The sequence below is a fragment of the Balaenoptera musculus genome, chromosome X (genome assembly GCF_009873245.2).
Source record: "Balaenoptera musculus isolate JJ_BM4_2016_0621 chromosome X, mBalMus1.pri.v3, whole genome shotgun sequence".
Taxonomy (NCBI): domain Eukaryota; kingdom Metazoa; phylum Chordata; class Mammalia; order Artiodactyla; family Balaenopteridae; genus Balaenoptera; species Balaenoptera musculus.
The window spans coordinates 93,168,016-93,186,075 of record NC_045806.1 but is presented as its reverse complement, the minus strand read 5'-3'; the positions used below and the strand labels follow the sequence as shown (position 1 = coordinate 93,186,075).

At 40.2% G+C, this 18,060-nt stretch overlaps 1 protein-coding gene across 7 annotated transcripts in view; it reads left to right on the top strand.

Moving 5' to 3' along the window:
- The window catches only part of CHRDL1 (chordin like 1), a 117,374-nt gene that overhangs the window by 66,257 nt on the left and 33,057 nt on the right, over positions 1 to 18,060 (top strand). For all 7 annotated transcript variants that reach the window (XM_036840736.1, XM_036840735.1, XM_036840737.1 and 4 more), the window contains one exon: positions 1,351 to 1,444. In XM_036840736.1, coding sequence (XP_036696631.1) covers positions 1,351 to 1,444 — 94 coding nt within the window. The remainder of the gene's footprint in view (positions 1 to 1,350; positions 1,445 to 18,060) is intronic.

Here is an 18,060-nt window from a genome sequence, read left to right as displayed (position 1 = left end):
GGGTGCTTGATTGGAAGATGAATCGCATCTAAATCATGAGCCTTTCTGATCTTAATCAACCCTGATCAACTCTGTTGAAGAGGTCAGACCCAGTCATATCCCGGTCTTAAAACTTTAGGACTGCTTAAAAGGACAAAACTGAGCTGATAATCTTGATCTGTACTTCTTTTCACAATAATTACACCACCAGAGCCTTCATCTGAAGAACTCAGTTATTTGATAAGCCTTGGAAATGCCATGGGTGGAAAAGCCACTGGCACCATCTAGGGCCACTCAGTCCAATTCACAAGAAAATGGGGTGTCTCTTGGTTCCCGTCTCTGAAATATTCCACTAACCAGTCAGTTCCCGGTGCCCTGCAATGAGAAAAGTCTCTCAACAAATGCTTGATCGTGATGATTCCTGTGACATTATTTGTCAAAAGAATTGTATACTTCATGAATAAGGTATACTGGTTACATCATCATCTAATTGTGCGGCCCAGAGAATGTAATAAATAGAACCAGAAAAATGGAGTAAAATGGGTGTTTAAGCTGAAGTATGAGGGGATGAAGTTAGATGTAGAAACAACTTTTCTGCCTATAAAGGGTATGAAACACTGGATTGACAAGGGAAGCTAAAGAATCTCTTTGCTTAGGGATCTTTAGTAAAAATATAGCATCTCAGTAGTCTGGGAGAAGTTGGTTGTAGCCATGCTTCCCTAATGACCTTTCAGGAACCCTTCTAGCTCCAGAACAGTATGCTTCTAAGAACTAAGATCAAGGTTCAAGGAATGATGTTTGGAACATAGAATTTTAGGGAATGAACATTATGCAAGGACAAACATAACCAGCAAGTGCATCTGATCCTCTCCCTTGCCTTGTGCTGGACTGAGCTGTCCGTTCAGATGATCTTTTATAGTTTTGTATCACCCCAAAGAGCTTGTCTACTTGTTTTGGAAGGGAGATTCTAGTGAGTGTTACAGAAGGCAGCTGTTGTGCAAATCTGCATTCCCCCAAAACCCCAACATCCAGCTGAAGCACGATAGGGACCAGAATGGACAGAGAAGGGAGGGGCAAGACTGTATTTGGTGGTTTGGAGGCTCACGGCAGCCCTTACACTGATTACTTTGTTTCATCTTAGACCAGCATGCCTGATGAGAATCGCCATCTCTTCTGTGACTTAGTCTCTGGCATGGAGAAATAGTAAATAGAAAAAATATAACGCATCATAAAAGTTAGGAAGTGCATATAACTGACTATGGAAGAGCATGGGGGAAGGACGTTTGAGCCCCTACTCATCCCAGGTACTGAGCTAAAGCCTTTACACGTACTCCAGCTCCTTCTGACCTTAATTCTGTTTCTCTTTGGCAGGAGGGCAATGTGTACTGTGGTCTCAAGACTTGCCCCAAGTTAACCTGTGCATTCCCAGTCTCTGTTCCTGATTCCTGCTGCCGGGTGTGCAGAGGTAGGTATCCTGTTTCCCAAGACCCCAGGTGCCGCCATCCTGAGTAGCAAGATTTAGAAGAGGAAAATACCTGTCCAGTGTCCTAGGGAAAGGGAATTTTCTATGGTAGCCTTAGATTCGAAGGGTGCTTTCAATCACAAAAGGAAAAAATAAAAGCACTGCTTTTTTTTTTAACATCTTTATTGCAGTATAATTGCTTTACAATGGTGTGTTAGCTTCTGCTTTACAACAAAGTGAATCAGCTATACATATACATATGTTCCCATATCTCTTCCCTCTTGCATCTCCCTCCCTCCCACCCTCCCATCCCACCCCTCTAGGTGGTCACAAAGCACAGAGCTGATCTCCCTGTGCTATGTGGTTGCTTCCCACTAGCTATCTATTTTACGTTTGGTAGTGTATATATGTCCATGCCACTCTCTCACTTTGTCACAGCTTACCCTTCCCCCTCCCCATATCCTCAAGTCCATTCTCTAGTAGGTCTTTTAAGGGTCACTCCCTGAAAGAAACTGCGCTGGGCTGGAGTGCAGCAGGGGGAGAGGGGTGAGAGTCATCTAATGTGAAAGTGAGTATCTTTGTCTCTCCTTCCTTAATCCCTTCTAGCTTGGCCCCTACATTATTGTATTGTAAAACACAGGGCATTTCCATACACAGCCTTAAAAGGAAGAATGGGCCTCCCAAAGCACTGATGTGACCATTTTGAAGATTAGGCAGGGCAGATGTAGGTGTATTTTTTAAATCCCACAGTAAAGTAGTGACAAACGTAATAAAAGCAAAATGGAAGGCATCGTCTTCTCAAATTATATCCAAAATGGAATCATCATCTTCTCAAGCCAGTTTTTTCTTCTTTGGGTTTCATTTCTTTGATGACAGTACCAATTTAGGTTTAGGTTTCCAAGATCAAACATAATCACCTTTAATTTGTCTTTTATTGCCTCTTCTCAAATTACCAAATCTATCAGCAGTCCTCTATATCCCCCCCGTTTTCCCGCTTTCCCTCCTAATTTTGTCTTCTTTCCTTCCATCCAATGTGCTTATTGAATGTCTACTATATGCTTGGCACTGTGCTAGAAGCTGGATACATAGTGGTAAATATAGTAGACATACAGGGCACTGCTAGACTATATGACATCTTTATGTGAATTACAAAAAGGATCCCCTTACTTAAGATACTTGACTGCCATTCGCCAGAAAATCCTTGTGAATGTTCCTCCTTAGCTGAGGCACCCTTGTGCAGGACACAACCTGTGCAACCGTATGTGGCATACATAGCAGCCAAGATATGTTCTTTGCTCTTATGGAACTCACATTTTACCTGAGAAGACAAATAATAAACAAACAAGCAAACAAATACCTAAATATAAACAGTGTGAGTACTGTGAAGGAAATAAACAAAGGACCAAGATAGAAAATAAGAGGTGAAGGCATTTAGGTTGAATTGTCGGAAAGGCCTCTCTGAGATGACATTTAAGCTCAGACTTGAAAGACGAAAAGGAGTCATCCATGCAAAGGTCCTGGGAGGAGAGCATTCCAGGCAGAAAGAAAAGAAAGTTCAAAGGACCAGGCAGGGAAGAGCTTATAGCATTCAAGGAGCCTAGGGACCAGTGTGGTAGGAATATAGTGATTGTGGTCATAACTGGCATGCGATGAGACTGCAGAGGTGAACAGGAAGGAGTCAGACCATGCAGGACCTTCAAGGCCATGGGAAGGGGTTTGGATTTCCATTTTTAAGTGCATTGGGAACCCATTGGAAGGTTGTGCACAGGGCATGACATGATCTAGTTGATGTGTTAAAAGATCTCACTTGTTCTTGTGTCCAGACTAGATTGGAGGGAGGAAATAAGACAAGTGGAGAAACCAGGACGATGGGTTTAGCAGTCTCTCTGGTATGAGAGAGTGGGATTCTGGTCTGGGGACACAGTGTAGAGTAGTGGTTCAGACTGGGGGCCTCTGGAACCAGGCTGCCTTGATTCTAATCCCAGCCCTGCTACTTTCTAGCTGGGTGATCATGAGCCAGGATGTACTCACCTTTCTAATAATCTTTACAGTGACAATAATGTTAGCACCTGCCTCCAAATGGTTGTGAGGTTTAAATGAGATAATGCAGGAAAAGGACCTAGGACACTGTCTCGCATGTAGTGAGAACTAATAACGAAAATTGGACAAATTTGAAATACAGTAGGCCCTCCATATCTGCAAGTGCCACATCCGCAGATTCAACCAACCGTGGTTCCAACATATCGGAGAAAAAAATAAATCCAGAGAGTTCCAAAAAGCAAAACTTGAATTTGCCATGTGCTGGCAACTATTTACATGGTGTTTACATTGTATTCCCAACTATGCATATAGCATTAACATTCTATTAGGTATTATAAGTCATCTAGAGATGATTTAAGTATGTGGGAGGTGCATGTAAGCTATATGAAAATACTATGCAACTTTATATAAGAGACTGAACATCCTTAAATTTTGGTATCCATGAAGGTCCTGGAACCAACTCCTTGCAGATACTGAGGGACGACTGTACATTTAGAGCATTGGTTCTCGGCTATGGGTGCATATTGGAATTATTTTGGTAAATTTATGTCCAGACTGGGGATGGGGGTGGTGGTGAGGGAGGTGATTCCAATGTGCAGCCAAGGTTGAGAGCCACTGAGTTAGAGGGAAAAGATTATAGGATTTGCTGGTAGCAAATAGGTAATTGGCTCCTATACATTGCTGCCAGCTTAATCTTTCAAAGAGATAGCCTTAAGCGTGCTACACCCCTATTCAGAAGTCTTTATGCTGACACATATTGTGCTTACTCTATGCCAGTCACAATTCTGTGCACTTTACAGATATGAACTCATTTAATCCCATGACAACCCTGTGTGGGGAGTGTGATTCTTATCCGCATTTTTTATAGATGATGAAACTGAAGCAGAAGGAGGTTAAGATCCTTGTTCAAGGTCATATAGCCGGTGAGGCAAAGAGCTAAGATTTGAAGCCTGGAAGTCTGGCTCCGGACTCCAGGCTCTTAACCACTCCACTCTGCCACTAAAATGAATGGTTCCCTGTTGCCAGCAGCATACTTGTCAACCCCCCCGACTCTGACAGTGAAGGCCTTTCGTGCTCTAGCCTCAAGTTACATTTATAGGCCCACATTCTTCCATTCTTGCACCGCAGGTTCTACCCACATTGCTCTTGTGTTCTCTTACCTTTGTGCCTTTACTCTCTCCTCCGCCCCTCAATATCTCTCAAACTTTAGTGTGCTTCAGAATCACCTGGAGAACTTGTTGAAATTCAGATCCCTGGAGCACAGCTGCAGAGATTCTGTTTTGGTGGCCTTGGGAAGGGGCCCTGGGAGGTGCATTTAAACAGGGCCCATTGTCCATTCTGATGCAGGTGGTCAATAGACTTTCACTTTGAGAAACCATTCCTAAGGCCACATAGATGACTGGGAGTGGCCTGAAATGATGGTTTTACATCTGAATTTAGTACACTTAAATTGAGCCTATTAAAAGTCTGAAACCTGAGTAAGCCAATGGAAGAGTAACCAATGTCAATCTCTGATTGGTCAGAGCATCTAAGTCCAACCATATGGCAAGCCAGTTTGGGGTGAATGAACAGCAGCCATTTCATGATAAGGCTGGGAGGAAAAGGAGACAAAACGGCTTCGTAGGTTATATCTAACATGTACAGTAACCCTGAGAGGAGGGAATGTTGCCTTCCTCTGGAAAATCCTTTTCCTCCATCTCTGCCTGTGGAAATCCTGCCAGTTCTTGAATACCTAGCTCAAATGCAGCCTCCTCAGATTCTAACACAGGTAGTCCTCAGGTTACATTTGAATAAATACTAGCGGGAAGGCCTTTGTCTCTTCTCTGCCTTCCCACCTTCATTCCAGTTTCTCCACCCCGAAATCCTGCTTCTCCTTCAGAGGCCAGTTTGAATGCCACCTCCTCCAGGAAGCTTTTTTTTTTTAAATCCTATCATTTAGGAGTAAACTCCCTCGTCTCTCAGACTCTTCAGGGCCTCACCTGTGCTTCTCCAGTAGAGTTTATCACCCGGGCACATTTTGTCTTTTATTATGTGTGCCCATGTCTTATCATCGCTACTAATGTGTAAGCTCCTTAAGGCAGAAACTATTTTGGGCTCATCTTTTTTCCCCCCACTGCACCGGGCACAGAGTAGGTGTTATTTGAATGAATGCACACTAGCTTGGAAATATTGCCAGAAAGTTAGTCATGGTTTGAATTATATGCTACTCAAATAGGATATTATTTGTGTTTTTTCTTCCTCTGAATTACTGATTGACTGTGGTAGATGGTACTGGCTATACATTGGTTCATGGTCAGTAGGAAATTACCTATTGTCATTCCCGATCCTCCACATTGTTTTTTCTTCCCTACCTCACTTTAGCACACTCGAATTAATATTTCTTTTACAAAGAAATTACCTTATTCGTAGTACCCGCACATGCATCCTTTTTACTATGCTGTTTGTACCAGCCCTCACAAGTCACTATGGATTTAGTTGCAGCCTAATTTGATTTATGCTTCAGTAAGGCCCTGGATCTTTCCATAGCTGTTTCTCACAGTGTGTGTACTGTCCCTCAGTACAGCTGTGACATTTCTGCCAGTAAAGCTGGGTATTTTGTTCCTCGCCTCCTTTCTCATCTTTGCCCCAACTTAATTTGAGTCTGCTCCAAAAGGAAGAGAGTCCATTTTTTAAAATTGAAGTATAGTTGATTTACAATATTGTGTTAGTTTTGGGTGTACAACAAAGTGATTCAGTTATATATTATATATATATATGATTTTCAGATTATTTTCCATTATAGGTTATTATTAAAGATATTGAATATAGTTTCCTGTGCTATATAGTAAATCCTTGTTGCTTATCTATTTTATGTTAGTAGTTTGTATCTGTTAATCTCATACTCCTAATTTATTCCTCCCCACCCTCTTTCCCCTCTGGTAACCATAAGTTTGTTTTCTATGTCTGTGAGTCTGTTTCTATTTTGTATATAGATTCATTTGTATTATTTTTTTAGATTCTGCAGGTAAGTGATATCATATAATATTTGTCTTTCTCTGTCTGACTTACTTCACTTAGTTTGATAATCTCTAGGTCCATCCATGTTGCTGCAAATGGCAATATTTCATTCTTTTTTATGGCTGGGTAATATTCTGTTATATATAAGTAATGGAATTGTATATATGTGTGTGTGTATATATATATGCTGCATATTCTTAAACCAATCCTCTGTTGATGGGCACTTGGGTTGTTTTCATGTCTTGGCTATTGGAGTGCATATATCTTTTCGAATTAGAGTTTTTGTCTTTTCCAGATATATACCAAGGAGTGGGATTGCTAAATCATATGGTAGCTCTAATTTTAGATTTGTAAGGAACCTCCATACTGTTCTCCATAGTGGCTGCACCAATTTACATTCCCATCCACAGTACACGAGGGTTCCCTTTTCTCCACACCCAGGAGAGTTCATTCTTAGCAGAGGTGTACACGTGGTTACTAATATAACCAGCTAATCGCTACAATCCATTTGTTGGGCTAAGGTGATTTTGTTTGGGGAAAAATAATGTGAAATCTAAACTGAAGAACAATTAATAAAAGAAAGGAAACTGCAAAAAGACATATTATTGCATCCAATCGGCAATATAGTGCAAAGGAGATAGGCTCTGAAGCCAGAAGGACATAGATTTGACCTGGCAGAACTACTGTGCGCTAGTGATGTGACCTTGGGCAAGACACTTAACTATTCAGGACCTCGGTTCTCTCAGGTGTGAAGATGATAATTATAATATCTACAACCTATGGAAAGGTGGTAAAAATTAACTGAGGTGACATAGAAGCTAGGAGAAAGTCCAATACAGAGTTATTGCTTAACAAGTGATCATTATTATATTTTATATAATAATGACTCTATTTATTACCCTGGGGTTAAGTAGAATTGTACCTTCTCTATCTCTGATAGTCTTGCCTTTTTATTTACTTAATCTCCATATACAGAACTATAGTTCCAGTCCTTCTCATGGCAACACATCCTGGGACTAACCGTCTTCTCAACGGTTCTCTTGTCACAATTTAAATTTCTTTTCTTTTTGTTATGTCCTCAGAAGCAATGGGTAAAAGCTAGTTATTATTGATCGTGTATTGCCCCTTCACATACTTGACAATTCATTAAGTTCTCTCTTTGCCTTCTCTTCTCCAGCCTAAATAAACCATTCTCTTTCATCTTTCCCTCTAAAGACTAAATCCTACACTTTCATACAATTGATGCTTTTTTCTCTGTCTTTAATTTCTTTGTATGTTTCAGTTGCATATAATGTGATTGAATCTCCTTTGAAGTCCTTATTTCTGAAGCACCTAGTTATTTTTGTTTCTGTTGAAATGGTGTTTTTAACAAAGATATACCTTGTATAAGCATATTACTCATACAGCAGGCAACCCAGACACACTTCTCCCCTATGCTGGCTGCCCTAATTGCAGGCAAAATACTGCAGAAGAAATAACCTTTTTGAGCGCTGAACTTGCAAACCTTCATATAAAGGGCCCCATTGAAGCAGGCTCTCTGCACTGTCACCAAACACTAATGTGTGCCTTTCTTCCTGGGTCAGGCAGCAATCTTAGCCGTGGATTGAATCTCAACCCTAGCCTCAGTTGTTTAGACATGTCTTTGAGGCTAGGACAGTCAGGAGAGTGTTGGCAGGATGTGTGTCATTGCTGGCATTTCAGCAAACCTCATCTGGACTGGAGGCATAGTGCAAACAGCCACTGGAACCTTAAGGGAAACTTTATCAGAAGAAGAAAATCTCTTCAGAGACTGTACCATGGCCACATTCTGGGCAGGCGGGCCTCACACCCAAACCCACACCCAGCTTCCCTCCACCGTCGATCATTTCTGCTTCTTGTCTTCTTCCTATCTTGCCAAAGCAAAGGGGAAGGCTGTGTTCTTGGACTCTAGGCAAGGGAGACATATTTCGGGTAAGCTATCGGCTGTATTGAGAGCCAAGCCTGCATTTGGTAAGCAGTGTACATATGTGGCACTTACCCTGTGCCAAGCAGGGGTCTAAGCACTTACGTGTGTAACAGCTCATTTGCTCCTCACAACAAAGTAGGGACTATTATTTTCCTCATTTTACAGGTGAGGAAACTGAGGCAGAGAAGTTAAGTGATTTGCCCAAGGATACGTGGTAATAAGTGGCAGAGCTAGAAGTTTAACATTGTTGGCCTGGCTCTGGAGTCCCAGGTTCCTATGGTGTTTGGTGGGAGCCATCCAGAGGAGTGTGACAAGAGCCCCTCCTCCTGCAGGGGGGTAAAGGGAAACAGAGGACATGCGTGGCACACTGGTATAGGCAGATAATCCCAAGAGAGTAACCACACTGCCCATCTTTCCCCATCAAGGCCTCAACCTACCCATTCCCAACCACAGGGGAACACTCTCTTTCTAGGCTCAGAGAGGCCCAAGTGTAAATGTCTACCTTCTTTCATTCAGCAAACATTTGTCGAGCAACCACTGAGTACCTGGCACTGTGCTGGTACTGGAGATACAGTGGTAAACAAAACAGTCCAGGACTGGAACCGGTCCTTGAAGAGTTTAGTGGGGAAGACAGACATTTATCAAATGTCGAGACAGGTAAATATAAAATCGCAACTGTGCCACATGCTGCAAAGGAAAGGTGTTACAAAAGCCAGTAATGGACAGGGGTCGATCTACTCAGAGAGGTGAAGGAAGACTCTAAAGACCATCTCTCCGGCCTCAACTGACACCATATTCCTCTTTGCTCTCTCCATCGCAGGGTGTGGGAGGATTGACTCAAAAGTTGGGGGGATAACTGGTGGCAATCCTATCCTCCCAGGATCCTTGACTTCTGGTCCCACCATGAAACCAGCCACCCTGTGTTGTAGGAGTACCTATACTGTCCTTCCTGCACTGCACCTGCTGCACATACTCAAGTTCAGACTTCACTTCTTAAGGAACTACTTGATCATGTTGGCCAGTGTCTACCATTTCTTACCATGTTATCCAATCTCAGTTCTGCAGCTTGTTTTTAAAGGCCCTCTGTCAAACAATCGGACCCTTCTTTAACCCACTACCCATCCTCATTTCTCTGACACCAACACACACACCTTCTCCACTAGGCTGACACTTCTCTTTTTATAATATGCCATGTTCCTCCCCACCTTCAGCCCTGTTATGTGCCTCTCTTTTTTTTTCACATGCAATATTATATGTTTCAAGTGTACAACATAGCGATTCAACATTTATGTACCTTATGAATTGATCACCACAGTAAGTTTAGTAACCACCTATCACCATACAAAGTTATTACAATATTATTGACTATATTCCCTATGTTGTATATTATATCTCCGTGACTTATTTATTTTATAACTGGAAGTTTGTACCCCTTCATCCCTTTCGTCCATTTCACCCATACCCCACCCCCCCTCCACTCTGGTGACCACTAGTTTGTTCTCTGTATCTATGGGTCAGCTTCTGTTTTGTTTTGTTTTGTTTGTTTGTTTTGTGTTTTAGATTCCACATAGAAGAGATCATATGGCATTTGTCTTTCTCTGTCTGGCTTGTTTCACTTGGCATAATGCCCTCAAGGTCCATCCATGTTGTCACAAATGGCAAGATTTCATTCTTTTTTATGGCTGAATAATATTCCATTGTGTGTGTGTGTGTATCATGTTTTCATTATCTCTTCACCTGTTGATGGACATTTGAGTTGTTTCCATATCTTGGCTATTGTAAATAATGCTGCAATGAACATAAGGGGGCATATATCTTCTCTAATTAGTGCTTTAGTTTTCTTCTGATAAATACCCACAAGTGGAACTGCAGGATTGTATGGTAGTTCTATTTTTAATTTTTGGAGGAACCTCCATATGTTTTCCATAGTGGCTGCACCAATTTACGTTCCCACCAACAGTGCACAAGGGTTTCATTTTCTCCACATCCTCACTGACACATACTGTTTCTTGTCTTCTTGATAATAGTCATTCTGACAGGTGTCAGGTAATATCTCGTTGTGGTTTGATTTGCATTTCCCTGATGATTAGTGATGTTGAGCATCTTTTCCTGTGTCTGTTGGCCTTCTGTATGTCTTCCTTGGAAAAATGCCTGTTCAGGTCCCTTGCTCATTTCTTAATCAGATTATTTTTTTTTGATATTGAGATATGTGAGTTCTTTATATATTTTGGATATTAAACCCATATCAGATAGATCATTTGCAAATATCTTCTCCCATTCAGTAGGCTGCCTTTTCTTTTTGTTGATGGTTCCCTTCTCTATGCAAAGCTTTTTAGTTTGGTGTAGTCCCATTTGTTTATTTTTGCTTTTGTTGCCCTTGCCTGATGAGACTGATCCAAAAAATATTGCTAAGACTGATGTCAAAGAGCATACTGCCTATGTTTTCTTCTAAGAGTTTTATGGTATCAGGTCTTACATTTAAGTCTTTAATATATTTTGAGTTTACTTTTGTATATGGTGTAAGGAAGTGGTCCAGTTTCATTCTCATGCAAGTAGCTGTCCAGTTTTCCCAACATCATTTATTGAAGAGACTGTCTTTCCGCACTGTATATTCTTGGCTCCTTTGTCATAAACTAATTGCCCATATAAGTGTGGGTTTATTTCTGCACTCTTTATTTTTTCCATTGATCTATGTGTCTGTTTTTGTGCCAGTACCATACTATTTTGATTACTTATAGCTTTGTAGTATAGTCTCAAGTCTGGGAGTGTGGTGCCTCCAGCTTTGTTCTTCTTTCTCAAGATTGCTTTGGTTATACTGGGTCTTTTGTGGTTCCATACAAGTTTTAGGATTATTTTTTCTAGTTCTGTGAAAAATGCCATAGTTCTAAGAGTTTCTGGGTGGAGTCTTTAAGGTTTTCTATTTATAGTATCATGTCATCTGGAAATAGTGATGGTTTTACTTCTTCCCTTCCAATTTGGATGTTTTTAGTCTCCCTTCCTTGTCTTATTGCTGTGGTTAGGACTTCCATTACTATGTTGAATAAAAGAGTGGCATTTTGTACTTTGTTGAGGAGTTTTGTATCTATGCTCTTCAGGGATATTAACCTGTAATTTTCTTTTTTTGTGGTGTCTTTGTCTGGTTTTGGTGTCAGGTTAATGCTAGCCTCATAGAATGAATTTGGGAGTGTTCCTTCCTCTTCAGTTTTTTGGAATAGCTTGAGGAAGATAGGTATTAAGTCTTCTTTACATGTTTGGTATAATTCATCTGTGAAACTGTCTGGTCCCGGACTTTTGTTTGTTGGGAGTTCTTTGATTACTGATTCAGTTTCACTGCTAGTGATCGGTCTGTTCAGATTTTCCGTTTCTTCCGGATTCAGTCTTGGGAGATTTGTGTCTCTAGGAATTTATCCATTTTTCCTAGGTTGTCCAATTTGTTGGCATATAATTGTTCATAGTAATCTCTTACGATCTTTTGTATTTCTGTGGTGTCAATTGTAACTTCGCCTCTTTCTTTCTTATTTTATTTATTTGGGCCCTCTCTTTTTTTTCCTTGATGAGTCTGGCTGAAGATTTATTAATTTTGTTTATCTTTCAAGGAACCAGCTCTTAGTTTCATTGATCTTTTCTATTATTTTTTAAGTCTCTATTTCATTTATTTCCACTCTGATCTTTATTCGTTCCTTCTACTAATTTTGGGCTTTGTTCCTCTTTTTTCTCGTTCCTTTAGGTGTAAGGTTAGATTGTTTATTTGACATTTTTCTTGTTTCTTGAGGTAGGCCTGTATCACTATAAAGTTCCCTTTAGAACTTCTTTTGAAGTGTCCCATAGATTTTGGAAAGTTGTGTTGTCAATTTCATTTGTCTCAAGGTATTTTTAAATTTCCTCTTTGATTTTCTTTGTTTAGTAGCATGTTGTCTAGCCTCGACATGTTCGTGTTTTTTTCCACTTTTCTTTGTTTAATTGATTTCTAGTTTCATACCGTTTAGTCAGAAAAGATGCTTGGTATGATTTCAGTCTTCTTAAATTTATTGAGACTTGTTTTGTGACCTAGCATGTGATCACTCTTGGAGAATGTTCCATGTGCATTTGAAAATAACGTGTATTCTGCTGGTGTGGGATAAAATGTTCTGTATATATCTATTAGGTGCATCTGGACTAAAGTGTTATTTAAGACTAGTGTTTCATTATTGATTTTCTGTCTGGATGATCTATCCATTGATGTAAGTTGGGTGTTAAAGTCCTCTACTATTATTGTATTACTGTCAATTTCTCCCTTTTTTGTCTGTTAATATTTGTTTTACATGTTCAGATGTTCCTATGTTGGGAGCATAAATATTGGTGGGTGTTATATCCTCTTGTTGGATTGACCCCTTTATCAATACGTAATGCCTTTTCTGTCTTTTCTTACAGTCTTTGTTTTAAAGGCTATTTTATCTTATATGAGTATTGCTGCCCCAGCTTTCTTTTTGTTTCCATTTGGATGGAATATCTTTTTTCTATTCTTTCACTTTCAGCCTATGTGTTTTTAGGTTTGAAGTGAGTCTCTTATAGGAAGCATATAGATGAGTTCTTTCTTCTCATCCATTCAGCCACCCTATGTATTTTGATTGGAGCATTTAAACCATTTACATTTAAAGGAATTATCGATAGGTACGTACTTAATTGCCATTTTGTTAATTGTTTTTTTGGTTGTTTTTGTAGTTCTCTCTGTTCCTTTCTTCTTTTAATCTCTTCCCTTGTGCTATGATGATTTTCTTTAGTGTGGTGTTTGGGTTCCTTTTTCTTTATTTTTTGTGTATCTATTGTAGGTTTTTGGTTTGTCATTACTATGAGGTTTATATATTGATCTAGATATATAGCAGATTGTTTTAAGCTGATAGTCACTTAAGTTTCAATGCATTCTAAAAGCAATACATTTTTACTGCCCCCCCCCATGTTTTATGTTCTTGATGTCATATTTTACATATTTTTACTTTGTGTATCCATTAACTACTTATTTTAGTTATAGTTGATTTTATAACTTTTGTCTTTTAACCTTCATACTAGCTTTCTAAGTGGCTGATCCACTGTCTTTACTATATATTTGCTTTTACCAGTGAGATTTTTTTTCTTTTATGTATTTTCTCATTTCTAGTTGTGGCCTTTTCTTTTCCACTTAAAGAAGACTGTTTAACATTTCTTGTAAATCCAGTTAGTGATGATGAACTCTTAGTTTTTGCTTGTCTGGGAAATGCTTTATCTCTCAATTCTGAATGATAACCTTGCCAGGAAGAGTATTCTTGGTGGTGAAGTTTTTCCTTTCAACACTTTAAATATATCTTGCCACCCACTTCTGGGTTGCAAATTTTGCTAAAACTTCAGCTGATAACTTTCCCTTATATGTGACTAGTTGTTTTTCTCTTGCTACCTTTAAAATTTTCTCTTTAACTTTTTCCATTTTAATTATGATATGTCTTGGTGTAGATCTCTTTGGATTCATCTTTTTTGGGATTCTCTGTGATTCCTGGACTGGGATATCTGTTTCCTTCCCCAGGTTAGGGAAGTTTTCAGCCATTATGTCTTCAAATAAGTTTTCTGCCCCTTTCTCACTCTCTTCTCCTTCTGGGACCCCTCTAATGTGAATTTTAGTACACTTAAACCTGTAACAAAGGTCCCTTAAACTATCCTCATTTTTAAAAATTGTTTTTTCTTTTTCTGTTCTGCTAGGTTGATTACCACTGCTCTTTCTTCCAGGTCACTGATCCTTCTGTATCATCTAATTTACCCTTGATTTTCTCTAGCGTAGTTTTCATTTCAGTTGTTGTATTTTTGAGCTCTGATTGTTTTTTTTTATATTTTATAATTCTTTGTTGAAGTTCTCACTGTTTTCTTCCATTCTTTTCCCAAGTTCAGTGCACATCTTTATGATTATTACCTTGAACTCTTTATCAGGTAGATTGTTTATCTCTATTTTATTTAAATCTTTTTCTGAGTTTTTGTCTTGTTCTTTTGTTTGAAACATATTCCTTTGTCTCCTCATTTTGCCTAATTATCTGTGTTTATTTCTATGTATTAGGTAGGGATTTCATGTCTCCTGATCTTGGAGAAATGGCCTTATGTAAAAGATGTCTTATGGGACCTAACAGCATGGTTCTCTCTGGTCACCAGAGCCAGATGATCCAGGGGTGTCCCCTGTATGGGCTACATGCAGTTGTGGCAAGGCTAACTGCTACTGGTGCGCTGGTAGGCATGGTTGGCCCCTGGCCTGGCTGGCTGTGCAATCTGGTGGTGTTTAATGCTGCAGGTACACTGGTGGGTAGGGCAGGCCTCAGGCATGGCTGGTTGTGCAACCTGGCGGCTCACGACTGCTATGGGTGCACTGGTGGGTTGGGTGGTCCCCAGCGCTAAGAGGCTAAAGGGAGGATTCTAAAATGGTATCTGCCAGTGCCAGTATCAGCACAGTAGAATGAGCTTACAGTAAGGGCTGCCACCAGCATCTATGTCTCCAGGGGAGTCCCAGTTGCCTCCTGCCTCTCTGGGAGGCTCTCCAAGATCAGCAAGTTGGTCTGACCCAGGTGCCTTTCAAATTGCTGCCTCTGTGCTGGTACTTGGAGTGAATGAATTTTTGCACACACCCTTTAAGAGCAGAGTCTCAGTTTCCTTCAGCCCTCCAGCTCTCCTAAATGTAAGCCCCACTGGTTTTCAAAACCAGATGTTTTGAGTGCTTGTCTTCCTGGTGTGGGAACCCTGGGCTGGGGAGTCCAATGTGGAGCCCTCACTCCTTGGGTAGGACATTTGTGTTTATATCCCTCCCACTTATGGGTCACCTTGCCAGGAGCGTGGGTCCCAACTAGACAGCATCTCCACCCCCTTACCTGTCTCGTTGTGGTTCCTTCTTTATACCTTTAGTTGTGGAAAATCTTTTCTACTAGTCTTCAGGTCACTCTCAGAGATGGTTGCTCTGTAAGTAGCTGTAATTTTGGTATGCCCACGGGAGGTGAGTTCAGGATCTTCTTATGCTGCCATCTTGATCCTACCTCCTGTTCTGTGCCTCTCTTGACTCTTACTCCCCACAAGCTTGGAATAGTTTCCCACCTCTCTTTTACCAATTAGGATCCTACCCTTCTTTCAAGACCCCAGCTGACATTGCATCTCTTCTAAATAGCCTTACCTGATCACTCTAGTCCTCATTGGTCTCCTTGTTAGACCACTTTCAGGGCTTGGTCTGATTGTAGAATACAGCATTTAAAAATATTTCTTGTATTATTCACTGTTTTATGGATCTTGGCTCCTCAACTGGGAAGCTCTATAAGGAAAGGACCATCTTCTTCCTCTGTTTCCCCTAGCATAGTATTAAGTATATAGCTTGTGATGGATTTGTTAAAAGGAAAGAGAGCCACAGTTATGAAAAGCTTTTGACAAGCACTCCAAGTGCAGTCCTGGCTAGGGAGGCAGGAGAAATAACTGACCTCACCATTTACTCATCCCAAGCCCATTTATCCAAAACATCTCCAGTGAGCCCAGCATGAAAATTGAATCTCTTTTTATGAAATTGAGATATTTTTGCTAACTCCTTCAAGGTGACTGAAACTGGAAGCAACTGTTTAAAAGCAATTTGTCAGTGTTCAAGACAACTGCCATTTTACGTAAGACTCTTGATTTCTCTTTCCAAAAAGCAGCAAAATTACACCTCAGACGCCATCTTGGCTGGAACCCAGAGATCTTGAGGGAAGTGGTATGTGAGATATTTTTTTAACATCACAAAAATCTACCAAATTTTTCAAAGTTTTCAAAATCACAGGAAACTAGAGAAAATAACACTCCAAATATAGATCCTCACATATCAGTCTAGAGCTCTTTTTGGTTTGGCCCACATTTTCTACAGAAACACTACCATCTCCTGGTCATAATGATAGGAAGGAAACATTGCTAATGAGAAACACTACTTTGTATGTGTCACCTAAACTTCAAAATGTATTGAAACACTCCAGTCTTTTCATAGCTATAGAAGAGTCTGACTACCACTAGTAATTCCTTTTCAAAAGTGAATCATTCGTGTTCATCTTAGGGACCATCTTAGGGATTTTCTATCCTTGTCTACCTCTCCTCTTCTTCTAAACCCCAACTGGAAGCTTTCTCCTTCTATGGAAACTTTCAGGTGGTTTTTGTTCTCTTTCCATCCTTTGCACTCAGAATTCACCTCCACATGCTTGCTGACTATCACAGGACTCCCACCCCTCTGAGGTCATCATGTTCCTCCTTGGCATGTCTTTTATGTCTAGAATGTTTCTTCTTGGACAGAAAACCCCTCAGACGGTGGATGGGACAGCATTGACTTTCATACTGAGTTTAACAAATTAAGAGTGATGATTCCTAACTGGCCATCTGGGATATCCTGTCAAGGTCAATAATGCCCCATCCTGTTGCTGGGTTGGAGGGTTTTTCATGTGTATATGAGTCTGGCTCTACAATAAAAATAAGAAATTCCCAGTGAAGCATTTCAGAGCAATTATTTCTTCACGGGTGGTTAAAGCCACTCTTCTTTCAGCCTTGTCCTTCTAACTACTTCAAGGGATGCCATGACTGCCCAGAAACACACCGCTGGGTATGCCCATTACTCTTATTAGAATAGTTTTCATGAAATTAGACTTCAACATTTGTGGAAATTAATCTGATTTCTTGACTGACAGTATAAACAGAGGAAAAAGAAACATGAGAAAGAAGAGTGATGTCAGGCAGAGGAATCATATTTGAATATTATCTACATTATAACTGTAAGAACTTACAAAGTCCAGGTCTCCATGGCGCAGGCAAAGTGGAAAATTGATATAACTATCCAGTTGGTTTAAGCAAATTGCTGGAATAGCTACATCCACTTTTCCCTTAGCTTTGGCTATTAAAACCAGACCCACGTCTCCTGCTCCCACCAAGTAGTCCAGTCCTCTTTGGATGGGGCCAGGAAGCCAAAGTGGAAAGAAGAAGGACCTTAAACTGACTGCTTTTCATTTCCAGGTTGACAAGACAGTAAACACTGGTGGATCACTGAGTTTCCCTTTTCCATCCTGCTTGCTATTTTCCATTTATGAATGTGGTAGCACAGGACTGTACTTTATTTGGGTACTTGGATTTTTACCACTCCACTTTATGAGTATGTAAATTGCACTGCCTCCCAAAGAAGCAGATATCTGTCCTCTCAAGCATTACTTTAAGCCAAGAGAGGAAAAGAGGTTTAATTAAAATGCAAACTCCTTTTCTAAATAAAGATGAAAAGGAGGAGAGGACTAGCATAATGATGAGAAATCTAATCATTAGTTTAGAAGGAATGAGCTGAAGGAATCTCTGCAGCCATTTTAATTTTTTTGGTATCTCCAGGACCCTGACTTTAGAAATGATATTGTTGCTTTTCTAGGTGTGGGCATAAATTTTCTCTTTCTGCTAGGCTTCACTTGTTCGTTTAACACAGACGCTTTCCTTTGTTAAATGCATAGTACCCTTGTGAGGTTCCCTTAAGTTGGGTTTTCCCCTATGTAAGCTACTCTTGAGAAGAAGGAAGAAATGGAGGGAAAGGATGGGAAGAAGAGGGAGGGGGAATAATAGCTAACACTGACATAACGGTGTACCAGGCGCTGTTCTAAGCTCTTTGCATATACTGATTCAT